The sequence below is a fragment of the Seriola dumerili genome, unplaced genomic scaffold (assembly GCF_002260705.1).
Source record: "Seriola dumerili isolate Sdu_G_001 unplaced genomic scaffold, Sdu_1.0 BDQW01000025.1, whole genome shotgun sequence".
Lineage (NCBI taxonomy): Eukaryota > Metazoa > Chordata > Actinopteri > Carangiformes > Carangidae > Seriola > Seriola dumerili.
The window spans coordinates 18,525,681-18,545,303 of NW_019174280.1; the positions used below are offsets into that span (position 1 = coordinate 18,525,681).

At 38.6% G+C, this 19,623-nt stretch overlaps 1 protein-coding gene across 1 annotated transcript in view; it reads right to left on the bottom strand.

Moving 5' to 3' along the window:
* ryr3 (ryanodine receptor 3) overlaps nucleotides 1-19,623 on the bottom strand; it is a 96,931-nt gene that overhangs the window by 26,355 nt on the left and 50,953 nt on the right. Inside the window, exons 43-64 of the mRNA XM_022766025.1 lie at nucleotides 16,716-16,989; nucleotides 16,379-16,493; nucleotides 14,232-14,364; nucleotides 12,798-12,901; nucleotides 11,681-11,816; nucleotides 10,615-10,798; nucleotides 9,373-9,475; nucleotides 8,998-9,118; nucleotides 7,740-7,909; nucleotides 5,928-6,148; nucleotides 4,874-4,964; nucleotides 4,392-4,532; nucleotides 3,603-3,766; nucleotides 3,296-3,374; nucleotides 2,955-3,044; nucleotides 2,224-2,367; nucleotides 1,370-1,432; nucleotides 1,147-1,222; nucleotides 921-1,044; nucleotides 540-655; nucleotides 373-440; nucleotides 138-259 (exon numbers count right to left, since the gene is read on the bottom strand). Of these exons, the coding sequence (XP_022621746.1) occupies nucleotides 138-259; nucleotides 373-440; nucleotides 540-655; nucleotides 921-1,044; nucleotides 1,147-1,222; nucleotides 1,370-1,432; nucleotides 2,224-2,367; nucleotides 2,955-3,044; nucleotides 3,296-3,374; nucleotides 3,603-3,766; nucleotides 4,392-4,532; nucleotides 4,874-4,964; nucleotides 5,928-6,148; nucleotides 7,740-7,909; nucleotides 8,998-9,118; nucleotides 9,373-9,475; nucleotides 10,615-10,798; nucleotides 11,681-11,816; nucleotides 12,798-12,901; nucleotides 14,232-14,364; nucleotides 16,379-16,493; nucleotides 16,716-16,989 (2,839 nt within the window). The remainder of the gene's footprint in view (nucleotides 1-137; nucleotides 260-372; nucleotides 441-539; nucleotides 656-920; nucleotides 1,045-1,146; nucleotides 1,223-1,369; nucleotides 1,433-2,223; nucleotides 2,368-2,954; nucleotides 3,045-3,295; nucleotides 3,375-3,602; nucleotides 3,767-4,391; nucleotides 4,533-4,873; nucleotides 4,965-5,927; nucleotides 6,149-7,739; nucleotides 7,910-8,997; nucleotides 9,119-9,372; nucleotides 9,476-10,614; nucleotides 10,799-11,680; nucleotides 11,817-12,797; nucleotides 12,902-14,231; nucleotides 14,365-16,378; nucleotides 16,494-16,715; nucleotides 16,990-19,623) is intronic.

Below are 19,623 nucleotides of genomic sequence, written 5' to 3' on the forward strand. Positions count from 1 at the left end.
AATAGGAATTCTTTTTATGCACTTCACCGAGATAAAAGGGAGGACATTATACATACAGCAAGAAAACTCTCTGACGAGCAAAAACATGACAATGGGAGAACTGATTAAACACACTATGCATTGCTTTTGTACAGTACCTGGTGACCATCTCCTTCTCTTTGTTGGAGGCACAACCGCAGCTGCTAAAGCTCTTGCTGGGTGTGGACAGGAAGTAGAGACAGTGGTTCCTAAAGGTTTGATCTGTCAGAGGAAGCAACACCTGGAGAGAGGAAATGCAGCGATCAGATGAAAACATCAGCAGAGTAAAGTAAATTCATCAGTATTTCATTGGTTCATTTGCAAGAAGTGTCAAGTGTTAGTGGATTTCCAGACCTTGGCAAAGAACTTAATTTCCTGGTCATGAGGTGATTTGTCCGTCTTCCCACTGGTGGCCATGGCCTCTGGATTAACAGCAAAGTTGAGCAGCAAGGTCAATGTCAATCAATGTTCAGGTCCTCTTAGTGCTCAGTGTATCTGTGTTTAAAATGTCACACACTCACCAAGGTGAGCAATAAACTCCTGGGCAGAGTCAATATATTTTAGCAGCCTCTTGAGGAACTTGAAGGAGAAACGCTTCTCCATCGATGATGAGTCCTGCTCCATTTCCTTCAGACCTCTGAGATGAAAAGATTCCCCATCACATTACCAAGAGTAAAGACAATATAAATAAAACACACTGCTGATTATGTTGTAATTTAAACTCAAATGTAACCCTCAATCCATGTGAAATCAATGCTATTTTAAGGAGATTAAGGAGGATTAAATTTTGCCCTAAATATACAATTTAGTAAATCTTTAAAACTGTTTTGTGCTGTTGCAACATTATATGACATTATTTTTTACTGATTTCTACAATAAATGACATGGGAGTGAAAGGAGACCTTGTGATGGCATAGCCACTGATCTGCAGAAACTTGAAGAGATCCTGGGCCTTCTCTCTGTCTCTGTACTTCTCTTTAGCTGTCAGGGTATCATAGGGCACCAGCAGTGGGTGGGTCCCTCCTCCTGGTAGGTCAAATCAAATATAAAACACATACATTTCACACAAATAATATCATAAAATTCACTTTTCCAGGATGGGTTTTTTTAAAGTGTCCATTTGCACACCTTTGCTAACAAGTTCAGTTTTCTTCTTCTTGGCCCAGATGTTGTGGTAATTTTCTGCAACCACCTCCACCATGCCCTGCAGAAACAGCAGAATGAGTGTCATCAAATCTGAACATTTTCATTCTGTCTTTGTGTTTCAGACACTGAAACTGTCGCTCCTATTGTACAGTTCTGACTTAGAGCATATGTTGCAACAATTCTCAAGAGTCAAATGAAAACCAACCTGTAACTCTCTAGATAAAGTGACATTATGCAGGTCCATCGGAGCAGGACTGAATCCATTAACCTACAAAGTGAGACAGAGAAAGTCTAAGTGTACAATATATCTGAAAATCTAAAAAGACATTCTCAGATTTCTGTCGATAATAATGATAATAATATTATTATTAGACATTAACATAACATATTAGAGCTTTTGAGACACACACTGGAAGGTGAAGTTGATCTATGACAAAAGAAAGTAACAAAGGTAAATTTAGCAGTAAATATATTTTCAGTCAGAAATACACACATTTGTGTTATTTCAGAACTGAACAATTAGCTTTAAGACAAATTGTGAGGGCAAAGAGGGACAGAGACAGCCACAGACAGCCTGAACTTTGAGCTGTAAAAACACTAAGCTATGTCCTTGTTGACTTAAAACTGCAGCAACTACTTCTCAATCCTGAACAACTTTCTGAATTTATGTGGCTAAATATGATTACAGAAAAAAATATTACATTTCTATGATAAATTAAGCTGGATGTTTCAGAGATACCATTATTGATTCAAGCTATTTGCTTTGCTGCTTTGTGTGTATTACTCTTACAGGGAAGGGAGTGGTCCTCCCATTTATTTTGTTAATGGAGTCCAGTTATAAATGATCTCTGCTGAACACAGTGCAAAAAATATCACAACAAAAGCTGAGGCTGATTAACACAGAGGACAAAAACAACCTTAAAAAGGAGAAGCTTGTGAATTTTGTCAGTTAAAGATTTAGTAAAGAAGTATTACAAAGAAAACATGTGTGACAACAATACTGTCTAACTGTGGTGCAAAGTATTATTTCAGCAAGTGGATCATAAACCAGGATTTTACCTGAGACTCGGAGATCTTTCGTTGTTTTTCACTTTCTCGTTGTTGGAACATGACTTCTCCCTCCTTGGTCCTCTCAATGTTCCAGCCCATAGCTAACATGCTCTTCAACGACTCCCTCACTGGCCAACGGTATGTTTCTCGTTCCTGCATAGTCAACACACACAAAAGTCTTGTCACTTTTTGCCTTAAAATCTTATGCAGGACTGTATCCCCACCAGCTGTGACAGTTCAACTTAGGTGAAAACATTTAAGTCAGACAAACACATCCAATCTAGAAATGAAACAACGTTCAAACATTTTCTAAAAGGATGTTGGTTTCTAGGTTATTTTCCTAGTGGAGTTTTATTTTAATTGATAGTCAAGCCATGCAAAAACAGTCACTATGACTGAATTTAATTTGGATCGGGTACAAAATGTCCTTATATTTAGGTAAGTCAATAAAAACATGGATATTTATTTTTAACCAGTTTCCTTCTACAAGTTTTCACACATTTTTTGTTCTCTGAAAGATTTGTGACACTGTGGCTCTGCCCATTGATGCAGCCAACACCATTATTTCTGTCTGTGCCACTGAGGAAAGTTGTTTTTATAACTAAAACTTTCATCCACTTGAGAAGCCGATTAAGCAAATATTTTCTGCATTAAAAGATGAAAAAAGCTAATATTTGATATACATTCAGCAGTAAGAGATTGTGTACCACTCCCCTAGTACCAGCAGCAACTGCATGTACCTTCTCACTCAGAGATTTGTAAGGTTTCAGCAGTGGATGGGTTTTCGCCTGCTCATCCACACTGTCTCCATTTTTCCAGCCAGCTGACACCTGCAACAACAGTTTATTACAGGTCACGTAGCAGCGTGCATTTCAGGTATAGAAAATCATTGGTAGAAATACTAATATACTGAGAGTAGTGACTGGTCAGGCATGCTACTGGACCAGACAAGGTAAACCACAATTACAAGTTGTCATTTCATAGCATTTCATACGGAATCTACCACCTGTATTTATTGCATACATCATTCATTAAATGTCAGCATGAGTGAGGAAGACACAAAGACCACAGTGGGACTAACCTTCTCTGAGGACCACTTGTCATGGGAATGCTCTGCATATTTGTTGGCAATGTACTCAAGTTTTTCAGGAAGGGAGATACTGGAGAGTAAAGAAACGTTTAAATATTTATTGTCATTACAAAGTCAATTTTACCTGTATATTGTGCAGGTTTGTTTTGATTTGCAGACAAACAATCATGAAACACACAGAATTTAATCAAATTGCTGTTTTTAAACGAAAAGATAATCCTGACAGATCAGTTTTAGACGATTGATTAATTACAATATTTTGCCTCTAAGAAGGTAAGTGCATTCTCAGACCACTCACTTGGCAGTGTTGGTTGGTTTGGGGTCAAAGTTACCCTGTGCATCCACTGAAGCCTGTTTCTCCAGTGTTGCGCCAAGACTGGCATCCACAAAGTCAGGAGGGAGGGCTCCAGCGATGGCACACAGGCATGACTTGGCCATTTTGAAAAGTTCAGCATCATACTTCTACACAAGAGACAGATACAGCAAAGGGAGGGTTACTGTTTTTTCACAATTTTCTCCACATTTCTGAGGACATGTCTGTTTAGATTATTAGATGGATAGACTGAGCAGAGCAAAGCCAAGTAAGGAAAAGGAAAAGGAGGGAAAATGAAAGACAGAAAGCTGGAATGGTCTGCACCAGGCAACAGCCTGTCACAGACTGATAAATGATTCATCTGTTTTGGCTTCGCCTCAGCTGCACTGCTCACAAGCACTTCATTGAGCTTTCACTTCACTACCTCTGACTACTGAGAACTTTTCTCTCAGGAGAGCCAGACTCAAGTGCTGAAAACTCAAGATTTTCAGAAAACAGAATATTAAAAAACAGCAGCAAACAGAGGAAATCTTCAGGAGAGCAAAAACGACTAGACTACTAAACGTTTTGTTATGCAATAGAGAGGGATACAAGGAAAATATTGCCTTGTCTCCTGACACTTCATATATATTCTCAGAGAAGGAAATTGAGTAAGGGGAAGAAAATACAGAGAGCAATAACAGCTATACAAAATGACAAAGAATTTCTTGGCTCTTGCACATACTGTCGACTCATCTTCATAAATATTCTACAAAACATAGTGTCTTGTTGTACCTTGTGAGAAAGGGAGTCAAAGATTCCCCAGAATAGCTTCTTAGTGAGGAGAAGCTCCTCCTCGGAGGCTATGCCAAAGCTGCCCATACCAGATGGCAGGCAATAGTACTTCCAGTTCTGCTCATAGTGGTTGGTCATCAGCTAGAGATCAGAGATACAAGAAAACATAAGCATCTGGGTTAAAATTTGTTTAATATTCTTGGAAACCAATGACGAGAGAGTACTCCTTTCAAAGAAAAATAAGTACGATTTACTTTTTCATAGCAAAATCAACATAATGTTGTATATTATATCTATATAGGGTAAAATATACAATGACAAATTTAACAAAATGCTTGGGAGGTGTGTTCAACACACAGGAAGTGAGGACGATAAATGGGTTGTAAAATACAAGACGCCTCTGTGATTGTTATAATTATCCCATAACTCTTTCAACTAATAAATCAAACATAAGTGACAACAAACTGTGTCCAGTGTCTCACCCGTAGAGGTATCTTGCAGTATTCAGTGAGCATGGGAACGTCAAAGACCAGCCGTCTAAGCAGCTGCTGCATCATGGAGGGACGCAGATGCCTTTGAAGAAGTTGAGGATTTATTATTTCATTAAAAGAATACAACAGTGGATACTGTGTAGATATCATAAAAACAGGTAACACAATAAAAACATGGATTAATTAAAATAACTGCAGGTTCAACTGCAGACACAAACAAGTTCATTTTAGCAATGTAAGTGACTTATCTAAGTTTCAACTGGGCTACAAATCAGGTTGAGCACCTGAACAGAAAAGTACAAATACTCGTAGTCAAGAATATTTGATAAAAATTAAAAAGCATCAAGTTCTATAATATAAAAGAAAACTTTGGGCCTAAAGTATGTAGCAGACACATTGAATGCACCCAGCTGCAGGATTCAGGGTCAAACTAGGTCAAAGACATCAAAAATGGCAGCCAAATGGTACATGGTTAAAATCCTTAACTGGGGTTGTCAATGAAGAATAATGTTGCTGGTGCCTAATTTGGCACGTATAAAACTGAACTGACAATATGGTAATTGTTCAGTATGACTCTTTGTTGCAAAGTGCACATCTTACACAATAAATATCCATGTGCCATAACAAAAAAACATGCTGACTGAATTTATTAGGCAAAATAAACAAATCAAATAAGCAAGAATATGAATTCCTAGAAAACAAATACATTAACCTGCTTTCACTGTGTAAATGTAATGAAGACAAAAACATTGAAGCAGTTGATTTGAGTCTAAAAGTGCACAAAAGCTTGGTCAATTTAGCCCCTAAGTAATATGTTCTTAATCTAGTGTACTCAAGCTCATTGTTTCCTGTAGTTTGTGATTTGCTTCATGCTCTATCAAAGTGGAACAGAGGGCTGTTCAATATGTGTCACACTAAAGCCTGAGACAAGCCATTTGACAGTAGCATTGTTTGAAAAATAACAGGGTGCAGCCTCTGTAAATCTCCAGCTCCCCTCTAATATTTTCACTCAGCTGAGCCTGGAGAAAGCTTGACAGGCCCTTACTTGCAGATAGCCAGCAGACACTCCTCAATGGCGTCCCTCTGGGCTTTGGTGAGCGAGCGGCCTTTGGACAGTCGGTAGATGGTCTGCAGCGTGGAGTCGATCAACTGTGCGTAGTGCTCTGTGTTGCCGAAGAGAGCGGCACAGCGGGTCAGCAGGGGCAGCAGGGCTGAGCCGATGTACCTGTTCATGGCCAACGCCGTCTCAGTGGTGCTTAACACCTCCTGTGGGACAGAGAATAATACATGCAGCTGAAGGATACAGAGGCACTATAAAGTCTCCACATGTCAAAATTAATAGAACGTTGGTGTGAATAAAGGCTCCTGGCAACAGCAAAAAGACATATTGAAAGGTTCTCAGGTAGAAAAAAAAGTAAATGAAAGCAGAGTCAAAAAAATTCATTTTCCCTGATGTCACGTTTGGGAATTTTTTGAAAAGGGCACTGAATAGAAATAACCTTTTAAAAGGATTTCTGTATGATCTTACATGTAAATCTGACTTTTTGTGGGTGTCGGGCGATGGTGGTGGTGATGCTGCAGTTTACCTTAGGCATGCAATTTTAGTTGCAATAGGTAAATTATCTCTCACAGAAACCTATGCTATTGAAGCAATGACTGATGACACAAAACAGAGACTTGAAGAGCCATTGTTATAGAGGAGCATTCATATATGAAATTGACAAAACCAAACAATTGGTGATCAGTTACAGGGGTTAAAACTTTAAGTTTATAACTTCAGGTTTAACTTTGGTTAAAAAAGTGGAACAGTCACAGTTTTTATAAATCTAAAAACCTAACAATGAAAGACAAATCACAGATGAAATTTTGCACTGCTAATTTTTATTTCAAAATTGTTTTCAAGGAATGACAGTCTGCTTGTCAAAGAGAGAATATGTTAACACAAGCCTTAGCCATGCTGAAGGAGTTTTTCTTCTAAACAAAATGCATGTTTAGATTCAGTGTTTCACGCCGAAATACTCCTTAAGGTATAACAAATGCACTGAATGCATTTCCTTCCTCTTAAAACATTTGCAAGGCCATGGATTTTGCTAATTAAAATGCAATTTAGATCCAGTCTACCGCTCTTCATATAAAAAAGAAAAAGATTGTCAGTGACAAACTCAATTTGTTCACTGTACATCTATCACCATGACAAACTGACCCAATCTGAAGGGTTTACATGATGTCAAAGATAATCCAATTTTAAACCAATGCGGTGATGTTTTATGTGAATGGTGATAACTTTTCCTGAGGAGAAGAAGGTGAATTATTCTCAGTGGGTCAGTGGTGATTCTGACGTTGCCGCAGGGATTATTATATCCCTAAATACAAGTCAAACATGACAACTGAAAACTGATCGTATTACTCAGGCTCATGAGGATGAGCAGATGTTTAATGTTTCTAAGCTGATGATTGTAACAATAATTGTGTGAATGCTTCTGCCAGCTCTGAGCCAGTCACGACGAGGCTTTGTTCTGATCGATGTACTGAGCAATCAGTGTTTATGTTTGCTGAGATTATCTGCTTCTGTCACACTTCTAATGAGCAAACTCGAAACCTAAACTTAACTGTGTGCACTTACTAAATAACCAGAAAAAGTTTCAGTAAGAAAAGTGATAGGAACAGAGAAGACGACACAGATATAACGCCTGCTATCGGCTAGTACTTTTCATTTGTACAGTTACGGGTTAAAAAGACTAAAGCGTACTGTTTTAGGAAACGGACACTAATGTTTTGGTGGCTAGTGAGTAACAAAATGGGACTTTGAAGGTGAAGGCTGGTTAGGGACACGTAGAGAAAGTTATTTAGGACTCACCGTATCGAGAGACGCTGAGGCTCGGAGGTCAGGCAAGAAGCCAACCTCCAACATCTGGAGCAGGAAGCTCTGGTCCTCGATGCCATACACTCGGTCCAGGAAGAGCACCATGGGGGCCTTGTGGTCCGGACAGAAACTGGCTGACATGTCGGGCTCTGTCACTGTGCCATCTGAAGGTTAAACACATTTTAGGGAGGAAAAGATTCAAGTTTATGTTGTCATGATCAAAATATACTTTTAAAGAAAAAAATAGACTTGCAAGACAAGGATGCTGAGCAGTACCTGGAGAATTCAGGAGGACAAAGGGAAAGAGGAACAAACAGTTCAAGAGTTCATTTTTACTGAATCTAATGATACATGGTTTATGACCACAAGATGTAGAAACAGGGGATTGGCTGCAAGAGTGTATTTTAGGTAAAAGTTTAAAGTGGTAAGCTGTGGAAACTTTGACAAAAGCAAAATGTGATGAGCTCATTCAAGACACAGCTTGCTTTTTATTAGAAACTGTGACAGAGAAAACTGAGTGTTAAGTTAATTTTCTGGTGTGACTGCTGCTGAGGATATATATATATGTATATATATATATAGATATATATATGTATAGATATATATTCTTTTTTTTTTAGGTAAGGGTTAGGGTTATTTTATGATAAATACAAGCACATTTTAGAACATAGCACAAAGTGGCTCGATAGTAGAAACGGCTTGTAGGCATGACTTTCTCCCACAGTAGAAACACAGATGCAAACAGGTATTCACTCCTGAATGATGCCCACTGGCAGGACACAGTTATTTAAAATGATATACATCCATCTGGCAGAGCTGAATGAGTCCAACAGTGCAGAGAAATGAAAATGTTTTAGTTGCTTTGATCTGGAGCCGTCACAGACATACTATACAAGTAAAATCTACTTTTTTCATATTTCAAGATAGTAATGTGGTATGTTGGTTCAGTAGGCAGCAGAGAATATTTGTGTCTGACATGTGTGTATATACAATTTAAATTAAATTGCTGAGTACTGTGTTTGAGCACAGCTTCAGCTTTGAATACAAACCAAACACAATTTTTCTGTATCAGATGGACGATTTTCTGTCTCACTTTTGGCTGCTATTACAAGTTTTTTCCCAGTACCCTTAGCATTTTCAAACCTAACACTGGTTGGTTTTGTTGTTCTACCAGGATCAACTTAATTCATTTTTATCTGCATGCATAACTTCAGGTAGCAAACAAATAAAATAGGAGCCACAAAGGCCGTACCTTTATTAACTACAGGCATCTTGAGGGGGATGCTGATGACACCCACCAGGTCCGTAGTAGGAACCAGAGAGCGCAGGATGGCTCGGATACGCAGCGCCTCACCTTTACCCGCATTGATCAGCTGTAACAGACGAAAACATACACCACATCATTTCATTCAGGTAATTGTAGAGACACTTGTCTTCATGACAGCTGATGTGAAAAATGCATCAAGTTCAATCATTATTTAATTATGATAATCATTTTGAATCTGATATAAAGCTGTTAAAACTGTCTGAGTCATTAACCAAGTCCACATTAATGTCCATGTCGTCCATATTGTAGGTTACAGTTCATTGTACAGTGTGCTATTCCTCCGCTCCAGTTGAGCCTCACATGCATCTCTGGAGCGCAGCGTCCCAGCAGGTCAATGAGAGCTGAGTAGAAGGACATGATGGCGTTGCCCATGTGGATAATCTCTCCTTCTTCCTCACCAGACCTGACACACACAGAGACAAACATTAATCTGTCATTGTAATAACTATCTTTCTTGAATACTGCAAACCTTCCTGATTGCTGAAGAATCAGGCAATTTAAGAATAAAGTGGGGAAACAGAAGCAATAGATGGACAATTTTGTGAGCATTTCTAACAATGTTTTTTGGTAGAATATGTGATCTCCTTACAGGCCACTATCATATACATATTGATTTTGCCCACTCTCCCAATTTCTATTCTCACTTCAGGCAATAACAACATTCCTCCATTAAAATGCAGCCCATGTATTACAGCCTGTACATACTAATGTGTGCAGGCAGACACCAACACTTTCTACAAACTGGCCACAGCGTTGAACAATGCCAAGGCTGCTATACTCCTTTCTCTTGAGCCTCTAAACAGATAAGCACCTCTGTGTCTGATGTGTTCAGGATAAACTTGTGTCTTAAAATGCAGTTAAAATGTCTCAATTTCAGTATTTAAGACTTATGCAAACAGGCAAATTAATGTCACTGGTTTTTTTTCCATTGGAAAGGAAGGAATTTTTTATAAATTAATGACTATTTTGTAGGAGAGGATGAGGCATATCCTAGCACAAGTATATAAAAGATTACACCAAACAACTTAATTTGTATCTGACATACATTAAATACACCACCATCTTGTCATTATTTTAAGATAATGAAAAAGATGTTTTACATGTGTTTAATTACTGCAAAATCTTTCCTTTATAATTACTTTCTTGTTTGGCTGTTTAGCAAAGCAGCTCGACCAAACTCTCCATTCAAACGGAACAATAACTCACTGTTCTTTCAAATAACTTTGTCCAAGCTTACACGAAGTAGTAAACTTCTATCTCTTCCCAGTAATGTGAATAGAGCCACATACAAATGTGGCTATATTAAAGAGTGTAATAACTAAGAATAACGCTGGTTTAGCAGTGCTCAGAAACACACTGTGAAATCTAATTAAATGGAACAACTCTCACAAAGACACAGATAATGGGAGACTTTATCAGTACTGAATACTTTCATGCCACTCAATGAGTTTTTAGTGTCTCTTGATGATCTAAATGCTGATTCAGAGGCTTTTCAACCCAGACAGGAACAAGGATATGTGAGAAACTGGTGTGGATTCCTACGCAGTAGTGACTCCAGCCGAGGTTTTTGGCAGGTCCAGGGCAGGATCCTCAGAGATCTTGATGGCCTCCTTCATAGCAGTCAGCAGACCCTGGCCTCCCTCTCCCCTCAGGGCGGGGCCGAAACATTCTGGGCGTCTGATCAGCAGCTTCACCACCACATTGGCATTTTCCTCCACACTCTCCCCTGGTATACAAATACAGCAGGCAAAGGGACAGGCATTTATGAAGAGATGATTAAATTATCCATAAAAGGACAGATCAGAGTAAACTTCAAGGCGGAAACCCTGGACATGATGTCCACTGCTTTTCAAAAGATCTATATATTTATATTCAGGGAGCGCCAACTAAGATTTCCACTTGTGCATTTTCTATTCTTGGCAACAGAGCACAGTTGCTGGTAAATGGTGATGGTGGAAAGAAGACCATTAACTCACTCCATCACTCCAGCCAAAGTTTGCTGGCAGATTCTGGGATTTCCTCCAATCTTTTTTTCATTTTTCTACCTGTAACTTTAATAACCGTGTCACTCACGTCACCCAACATGCCACACAAACAAGTTAACTGTATACTCACACCACACATAACAAAAACAGATTCACACAGATAATGTGTACCTCAGAGTGATACTGTGTTGGGTTTTTACATGTAGCATATTGTAAAGCTAAAATTTCCTTTTGTGCCATAATCTAAACTGTAGCAATATCACCTTGTGTTTGTATGTTAACCATAGTTATACAAATTTATTAACATATTTCAAAGTGTATAATTTATCGATTTGAAGCTTACAATTACAGGTCCCCATTAAAGCTTTTATTGTCTGCAAACACATTTGGACATTTCTGTCAAAACAAGTAGTATGTTTCCTTATGGATTAATAAACATGTTAAATGCATCATGTGCCTCATAATTCATTTACAAGATCTTATTTTGAAAGTTTCAGCTTGTAGTCTCCTTTGACTCAATTTTATTGCTGTATTGCTATCTTTTACACCATGAGTGTTGATGGCTGAAGGCATTGTGTATCGATTAGATTTTCTCCACATGCTCAGTATGAAAGTCAACATACCATTGCAGAAGACTGCGAACCTCAGGAAGGACAGGTAACGCTCTCCCTCGATGGGGTTCCAGCCAAGGTCTGGGTAACCCTTAGCAACCAGTATGGCACAGCTCTGGAGACCACAACCTGCCAGGTATGTCACCACCTACACGCAAACACACAAACAAGTCTGTTTCACTCGTTGGTATTATCTTGGGCACACTGTCTTTTTGACTGTCATTGTCAGTAACAGTGACAACTTGAAAGCTTTTGCTGAAGTTGCTTATTCAACTGTCACAAAATCATTCTGAATTTTTGACTGAAAAAAACTTGGGTGGCATGAGGCTTCCATTTCTATCAGACTTACATAAGTCAGCGAAGAGATGTTTTAATAAGAAATGAACTCAGTTTTTAATAACGTGAAGTAATCTGCTCATCATTTTGCTATTCAAATCATTCCAATATGTAATATAGAACTTACTCAACATAATGTGAAAATTGAACCACATAAAAGACTATTAGAATATCAGGAAGACTAATTTCATCTCGCTGAGTAGGTGCATCTGCTTTTTGACTAGAAGGCTGTTTCAGTGCATTCATTATCCATAAAACCAAATGGACTACTCTCCTCTCAGCATGTTAAACATAATAGGTTTCAATTTCATAATTTTACAGTGCCTGGAATAGTATTTAACACTAAACTAAGTCTATAATATGACTGATTCATCTGCTAGAACGACAAATACCTTGAGGTCAGCTTTAATAAACAGAATAGCCACTGTCTGGTTATGTAATCAGCCTGAAACCATTAGTGACAGAGCTGTATGGCTGAGCTAAATAGCTGAATAGTTACTTAATTTCATGTACAATATTTATCAGCTATGGTAACAAGCCTTCTGTTCACACTCCACATTTCTGCAAACAAAATAAATTCATGTAGCAAATACATTTTTGTACTTAAAATAAACCTTAAATATTTGTCCTTGATCGTCAAGTTTTAATGGTGAGCAAAGTGGTTCAAGGGTCAATTATGGTGTAGTTGTGACAAATATTACCCTATGTCTGTTTCTTCTGCACATTCAGTCATTCAGTTGCAGTGAGTTATGTTTTCACTGCTGTGCTGTGATTTAGTGCAGAAGTAACAAACCTTCTCCAGATCAGGCTCCTCCAGGGCCAGAGCCAGGCCATTGTTGTCCATCACTGAGGACGCTGCGACATCCAGCGGAGTGGAGCCCCGCATAGCTTCAGAGGCTAAACACACAGACAAAGTGTCACCACCAAAGCAAAAAGGCATTTCATTCTAAACAACAGGGGGCAGTGTATCTACATATGCTATCTTGATATTCTCTAATCTCTCTCTTTTAACTTAGCAGGTAGTGTTTAATTGTTGATGAGACCAGTTCACATCTCCAGCTGACCTTTGAATAAAGGCTGATTTCTTATTAAAAATGTCATCCTGATATTTGTGCACAGAATATTTCAGCAATGAACTGTGTCCATTTTAATGGACAACTTTGATTCCTGTTGACTACATGAGCATTAATATTGTATTCTGTGCACTTTTTTAGTAACCTCTTCATAGAAAAGCCAAAGTTAATCAATCCTCTGTGGCTCAATGTGGACAAACACTCCCTCCCTACATAAATGGTTACATTCCCATTGGGCACCTACTCTCAAAATGAAGTGCATAATGTTTTGGGGCAATTTAGTTGAAAAAAATAACAATTAATTGCTTTATAATTATAACTATGTCCTTCATGCAGGAAAACTTCACCATTTGGGATGATAAGTACTAAAATAAACAAACATTTACCCACAGAAAGCACAAGGCATATCTCCCAACACGTTCACATTGACGCGTGTGATTTATGAGTATCAAAATGCTTCATGTGAGTGGTGTGCTGAATTCATCTGTCCTCTTCAGACTATGTGATGCTCTCCTCTTTCACAGGCAGGTGCTTTAGTTTACAGCAGCAGCACTTGGAACCCTGTGACTCATCAGTCCTTCCCCGCATGACTAAATAACCCCCGTCTCCCATTTTCCTCCCTTCCCTGCTCGCTGCCATTCTCTCCCTCTCCATCAGCTGCCTCCTCCTTTGCCCCTTTCATTCTCAAAAGCGATACCCTGACATTTTGAATTACAGCCTGTTATTTTTCGTTACTAGCCGCTTGTCATAATATGGGTGATGAGTTTGTGTCTGCACTTCAATTAGCTGAGAATTCTTCCAGCAAATGGCACCTATTGCTTTCATTTGCATAATTTTAGGAGCAGCATGGCAAATATGTGGGGAGGTATTTCAAAATGTCAAAGTATCTCTATAAATACTTTTCTTAACATTTCCCTCTTGCACTATACCTCCCCAACTTCCTTTCATCATTTCACCTTCCCCTTTTGAAAGTCTGCTTTTCTGCAGTTTCTTCTGCTCATCCCTCATATTTACTCTCTATCATACATTTTAAACCTCAGTCTTCTTCTCTCACAATTATATTTACATAAAAGCAAAAGAAAAAGCTGTAAGATGGTTGTCAACAGATACCAGGAGTGTAAACAGTCTCAATTAGTGAATGTATCAAATCTTACCCAGTCCAACGCTGCTGTTCTCCAGCAGGTAGCTCAGGTGGTCAAACATGGCTTTCTGGTTCTGCCGGCTAATACGACAGAAGTAGCACAAGAAACGACAACAGCTAGCCACCATCTTGGGGAAGGCAATCTCCTGTGGATGAGGAAATGAAAACACAAAAGTAAAGACGTGCTGAAGTAAAAGTAGGCCGTCAGTTTTTGTTTTTTTTTATGTGAAACTGAAACTCTTAAATTTTCCCTTCAACAATCAAAATACAATATATACGAGTCATTCTAAAGCTGCTGGGAGAGGGTATATTTTTGAAGATGATATCAAGCGTCTCCCTGAAGAAGCGATTGCAAGAGCTCAGGCGGATTTTAATCAATTTTGATATGATGCGCAGTCTTATAGTCTATGTTTGGCTCTGTTAAAGGTCTAGGCTTATCAAAACACTTATAATGGAGTCAATAAACAAAATGTATTTTCTGTTGAGAACACAACAACTGGAAAATCATTTCACCTTTCGCATCTAATGCTATTACCTCTGTGTCATCCTTTAGTTGTGTAAGATCTTGTGTGGGTTAAGTCTAAGCATAAATCTAAGAGTGAAGTAATTTTTGTCCATGACAGATGAAACTAAACTGCCAGAAGAACTGATAAGACTCCAGAATGAAGGGAATCTTACCTCCAGCAAATGAGACAGCAAATATGCACAGCACAGAAAAATCACACTCATGACTGTTCAAATTTCAATCATGCCAAATGCTTCCACTTCTAAAAACCAAAGCATTTTCACCTTATGAATGTGTTTAAATCTGGTGAGAGATTTCTCTGTGTTAATGCTGCCTGTGTGGTTGACTTTTTTTTATTTTACGTTTTTAAATTAATCCTTGACCAAATTATCAGCATTAGTCCTGATTGTGTGATGAAAGTCATAACTGAGAAATCCATAACCCAAAACAATCCTGGTTTGATATTATACAGTACTATGCCATGACTAAGACAAGAGCACAGATAATCAATAAGAGAGTAAATATTGCAAACGGATATACATTTACAAGCTGTGGTACTGCCACTTTATATGGCCACAGTAAGTGAACTGCACATATCAAGTGGCAGTAAACTGGTCTGGAATTTATTTCTGAGACATCGTGATCAGACTGCCAGAGTCAGATATGAAGGCCTGAATGTCTCCCTGAGGTCTGTCTGTCTGAGGTTCAATTCATGCTTGGCACTGGCCGTGGCATTAAATCACACCCATCTCTTCCAGCTTCTGTCAGCACTGCCCAAAAAGGACAGGCTTGAGAGGCCTCCATCTCACCCTTTTCATGCCCACCAATGCCCAGTTTACTCCTCTGCCCTCTCCTTCACCCCTGTGGTTTTTTCTGGGTATTAGATTGTTGCTTTTGGGATCTCTTAGGATACATTTTGCAGATTAAAACGTTCAGCCTGTTTCAGGACATTTCAATCTAATACTCAAAAGAATGAATTACAACTACAACATGTCCACTTAACTAAAAGTTCCCTCCAGTGGTTAATATGATCAAGATTAGAGCCAAAACCACCTAATTAACAAAAGATTAATTTGCAACTATTTACATAATTGATCAATTGTTTGAGCTCCTTTTACAAGTAAAAAAATCATTTGCTGGTTCCAGCATCTAAAATGTGAGGATTTCCTGCTTTTCTTTGTTTTATATATTTGTAAATTGAATCTCTCTGTAATTGGACTGCTGGTCAGACAAAACAAGACATTTTAACATGTCACCTTTGGTCTTGGGAAAATGTGTTGGACATTTTTCACTTTTTTCTGACATTTTATTGACAAAAAGATTAACAAAGATTAATCTACAGATGCATCAATAGTGAAAATAATTAGTGGCAAACTACTAGTCATGTAAGCTTTTAATTCAACATGGCTGAGAAGTCCTAGAGGTGCTCAAAACTGAAAAGTTTGAGCAACCGCTCCATGGCAACTGAGTAAACTCAATCTGCTGATGATGAGGACTGTGTTGTGAGGTGAAAAGCTCTAGAACTAGCATTAAAGTGGACTTTTAGTTCAAATTGCCTGTATACTACAATTTACATTCATGACAGTGAAAGTTTTGCAGCACTGGGTTGCACCGACTGAGCTAGAAAGTGTTACCGAATTGTTGTCAGCACGCACCTGTGACTTGTCTCCTCCCAACACATTAACCATGACCTCCATGACAGTCTCGTGCATGCCCAGCACTCTCATCAGGTTGGGATGTTGGTAGAAAACCTTGTTGTTCATGATGTCACTGGGAACACAAGAAAGTGGTTTCTGAAGGTTGTGATGTATTTTGCATTCCAAAATTTTAATACACTGCACATTGGAAATACTGCTGGACTGTGGAATTTTGTCAAAGTCAGTTATAATAAAAATAAATAAAACTTTAAGCAACCATATTTTACATTACCATTTACATTGCTTTAAAAACTTAGAAAGATGTCACTGCATCTATTGCAAGATATTTCCTTACCCGAGTCCATCAATCATGAGTTTCTCCTCCTCTTTGCCCATACGCACTGCCAGCAGAGACCTGATTTGACCCAGGGATGCCAATAGGTTAATAGCATCCTGCACAGATGCAGCACTGATGGTGTAGGATTTCTTCATGGCCCGGAGCAGCTCCCCGATGCCATCATACTGTCTCCTCAGCAGGCTGAACATCACCCTGACCAGCTCTGGGTCCTGGATGTGAGACTCCTGGGCCCAGCTGGTTATGGTCTGGGAGATCAGCTCTTTCAGGTTGGCTGGAGAAGTGAGAATTCAACATCCACACATGAATAATTTTACAGGGGTAGAAAATTAGTGCTGCTTTGCTGTAAGAGGTTAATGGAGGCACCACACCTGACCACCATTAAACAAACAGTGTGTATTGGACTTCTACAAAATGCAGCAACAAGGATAGCAAAGAAAGCGCTGTAGTGCTGCCACTGGTCATTTGTCAATTATTTTTTGTCCTTTTAAAACAGAAAGATCTGACAGAGGTGGGTTAAGTTAAGTTTCCAACTCTTACCTTTCAGTGCATTTGGGAATATTGATATGGAAAGTTTTTGTAGCTTTAAATTAGAAGCATTATTAAACACTATCACTGGAGCTTTGTAAGGCAGCAGAGTGCACCTCTAGTCAGCTGGTCTGTGCCACTGCACTCACAATGTCTTATACTGCTGTGCAAAATAAAATGTGTTAGATTTACAACAAGTGTTCAATGGTATGAGCACAGTGGAGTAATGTTTTTAGGCTAGCATACAAGGCACAAACTCACAAACACACTCACACACACACATAAACACACCCTACCAGAAGGCTAGAGAGGCTAAAATTGGTGGTTACTACTTCAGAGGAAGTTTCTAGGAAAAACCAAAAGGAAACATAAATACTTCATTAGCAATTAATTTGATTTTACTTTGAGTCCATTGTCTTAGGGATTTTCACCCTCTCCTCCTGCAGATCACCTGCAGGTTCTGAGATATTTTTAGGCTTTCTTGCACACACAGCATGTTTCAGATCTACCCACAGATTTTAGATGATGTTTTTAGTCAGGGGACTGTGAAGGCTGTTCAAAAGCTTCAGCCTGCATTTCTGGAATTAGTTTATGGTGGATTCTGAGTTTTGCTTTAGATCATTGTCTAGTTGTAGAAACCAGCCTCTTTTCAGTTTCACTTTCTTGGCTGACTGCAGGACATTTGCATCCAGAATTTACTGATATTTAGTGGAATCAATTCTTCCCTCTATCCATGCAATCTTTCCTGTACCACTAGCTGCCACATAACCCCAAAGCTGAATATTTCCACCCCCATACTTAACAGCAGCAGCATTCAGCAAACAGGACAATCTGAAATGACACATGATGTGTGAAAACGCAGAGGAAGCCAACTACTAGCTATCTACTTTAGTAGAGCAGCCAATAAGGAACTCAAGAGATGGAGCCATGGTGGCAGAATAAGTGAAACATTTTGTGCGATCCAGGATTTTGAATAAATCACCAAGAAAAATTCACAACCAAGCAAGAAATGCTTGGTTCAGAAATATGAGTCAAGCAGAAGTAGTTTTTCTTAATTCATGAAAGGAGTGGGTTGTGCTTCTGCTTTTCTAATTTGAAGAGATGACCTTACCATAAACTTTATGCCTTAATGTATACTGATGATGCTGTTGTTTATGCAGTACATCAGAGAAAGTTTTATTTATTTATTTATTTGTTTTTTACACAGTGTTCATATATCGAACATCAATTTTTGGACGTTGCATGTACAATGGGACTGTAAATCTCTCACACTCTCTAAATGTGTTACCTATTATTTGTATTGTCCCTCCTCTTGAAAGACTGAAGACTTGTCAGAACAAACAACATTCAATCATAATTTAGTTAATCTTGACTCGAAAATGTTGACACTACAAGATAATGATTGAAATTTTGAAGCAAAATGCAACTAACAAAATAGCCACGACTACTCTAAACCCTCTTCTTCCTGTAGTAATTAGACTATCTCTTAATAACGATTATGGCATAACTGACTTTTTCGCGTCCTTCAAACCTTTTACTCCAGACGGACTTCCTTGGAATTGTTTACAGGGACTCTTTAGAAACAGCTATGGACTCTGTTCCCCAGGCCCTTTAACAAATGTTTTTCATTTCAGGAATAACACAGGTCTAACCTCATGCATTTTATCCACATTTACAGCCATACAAGACAGCTATATAGAGATAGATGAAAATTAAACTGTAACCCAGGAGGGGAGTTTTTTTTTTTTTTACAGCTGTAAAATCTGGGTGATCCTCCAAACCGTCATTTTAAAGTCTCATCAAACTTTAATCTCACAGATGACAGATAACAATAAAACGAGCCAAAACTACAGAGGAACTCAGTGACATGGGGTGATAAATGTGGGCTGTGGCTAAATGCTGCACCTCTCCAAATGATAACATTGTTATTCTGAACTCTGAGTGTTTAAGTCAAACAGTCCAACATCTGTAGCAAACAAGGGGTCAGATTCAAGCAGAATCCTAATGAGAGACAAGACAGATACAAAGAGAGGAGAGAGAGAGAGCCAGCTGCCTCAAAGGTGAACGTCTCGCAGATTCACATCTGCTCTGCATTGTCTTAAACAGTGGCTCACATGGGAGTCATCACAAACACACACACAAAAAAAAACCCTGCAGGCTAATCTGCAAATGACCACACACAGTCAATATGGTGTACTTGCTAAAAATCTTTTGTAGCTGCTCCAAACTCAGTTTTAAGCGAAGGTCAAACACCAAAAAACAAACTATCAAAGCTCCCATTCACTTTTGTTCAATTTTTTTTATAAATTCTATTAAGATACAGTCAGTGTATCTGAAGTAAGGCAACATGATATAGGAGTAGAAACCAAAGGATTATTCC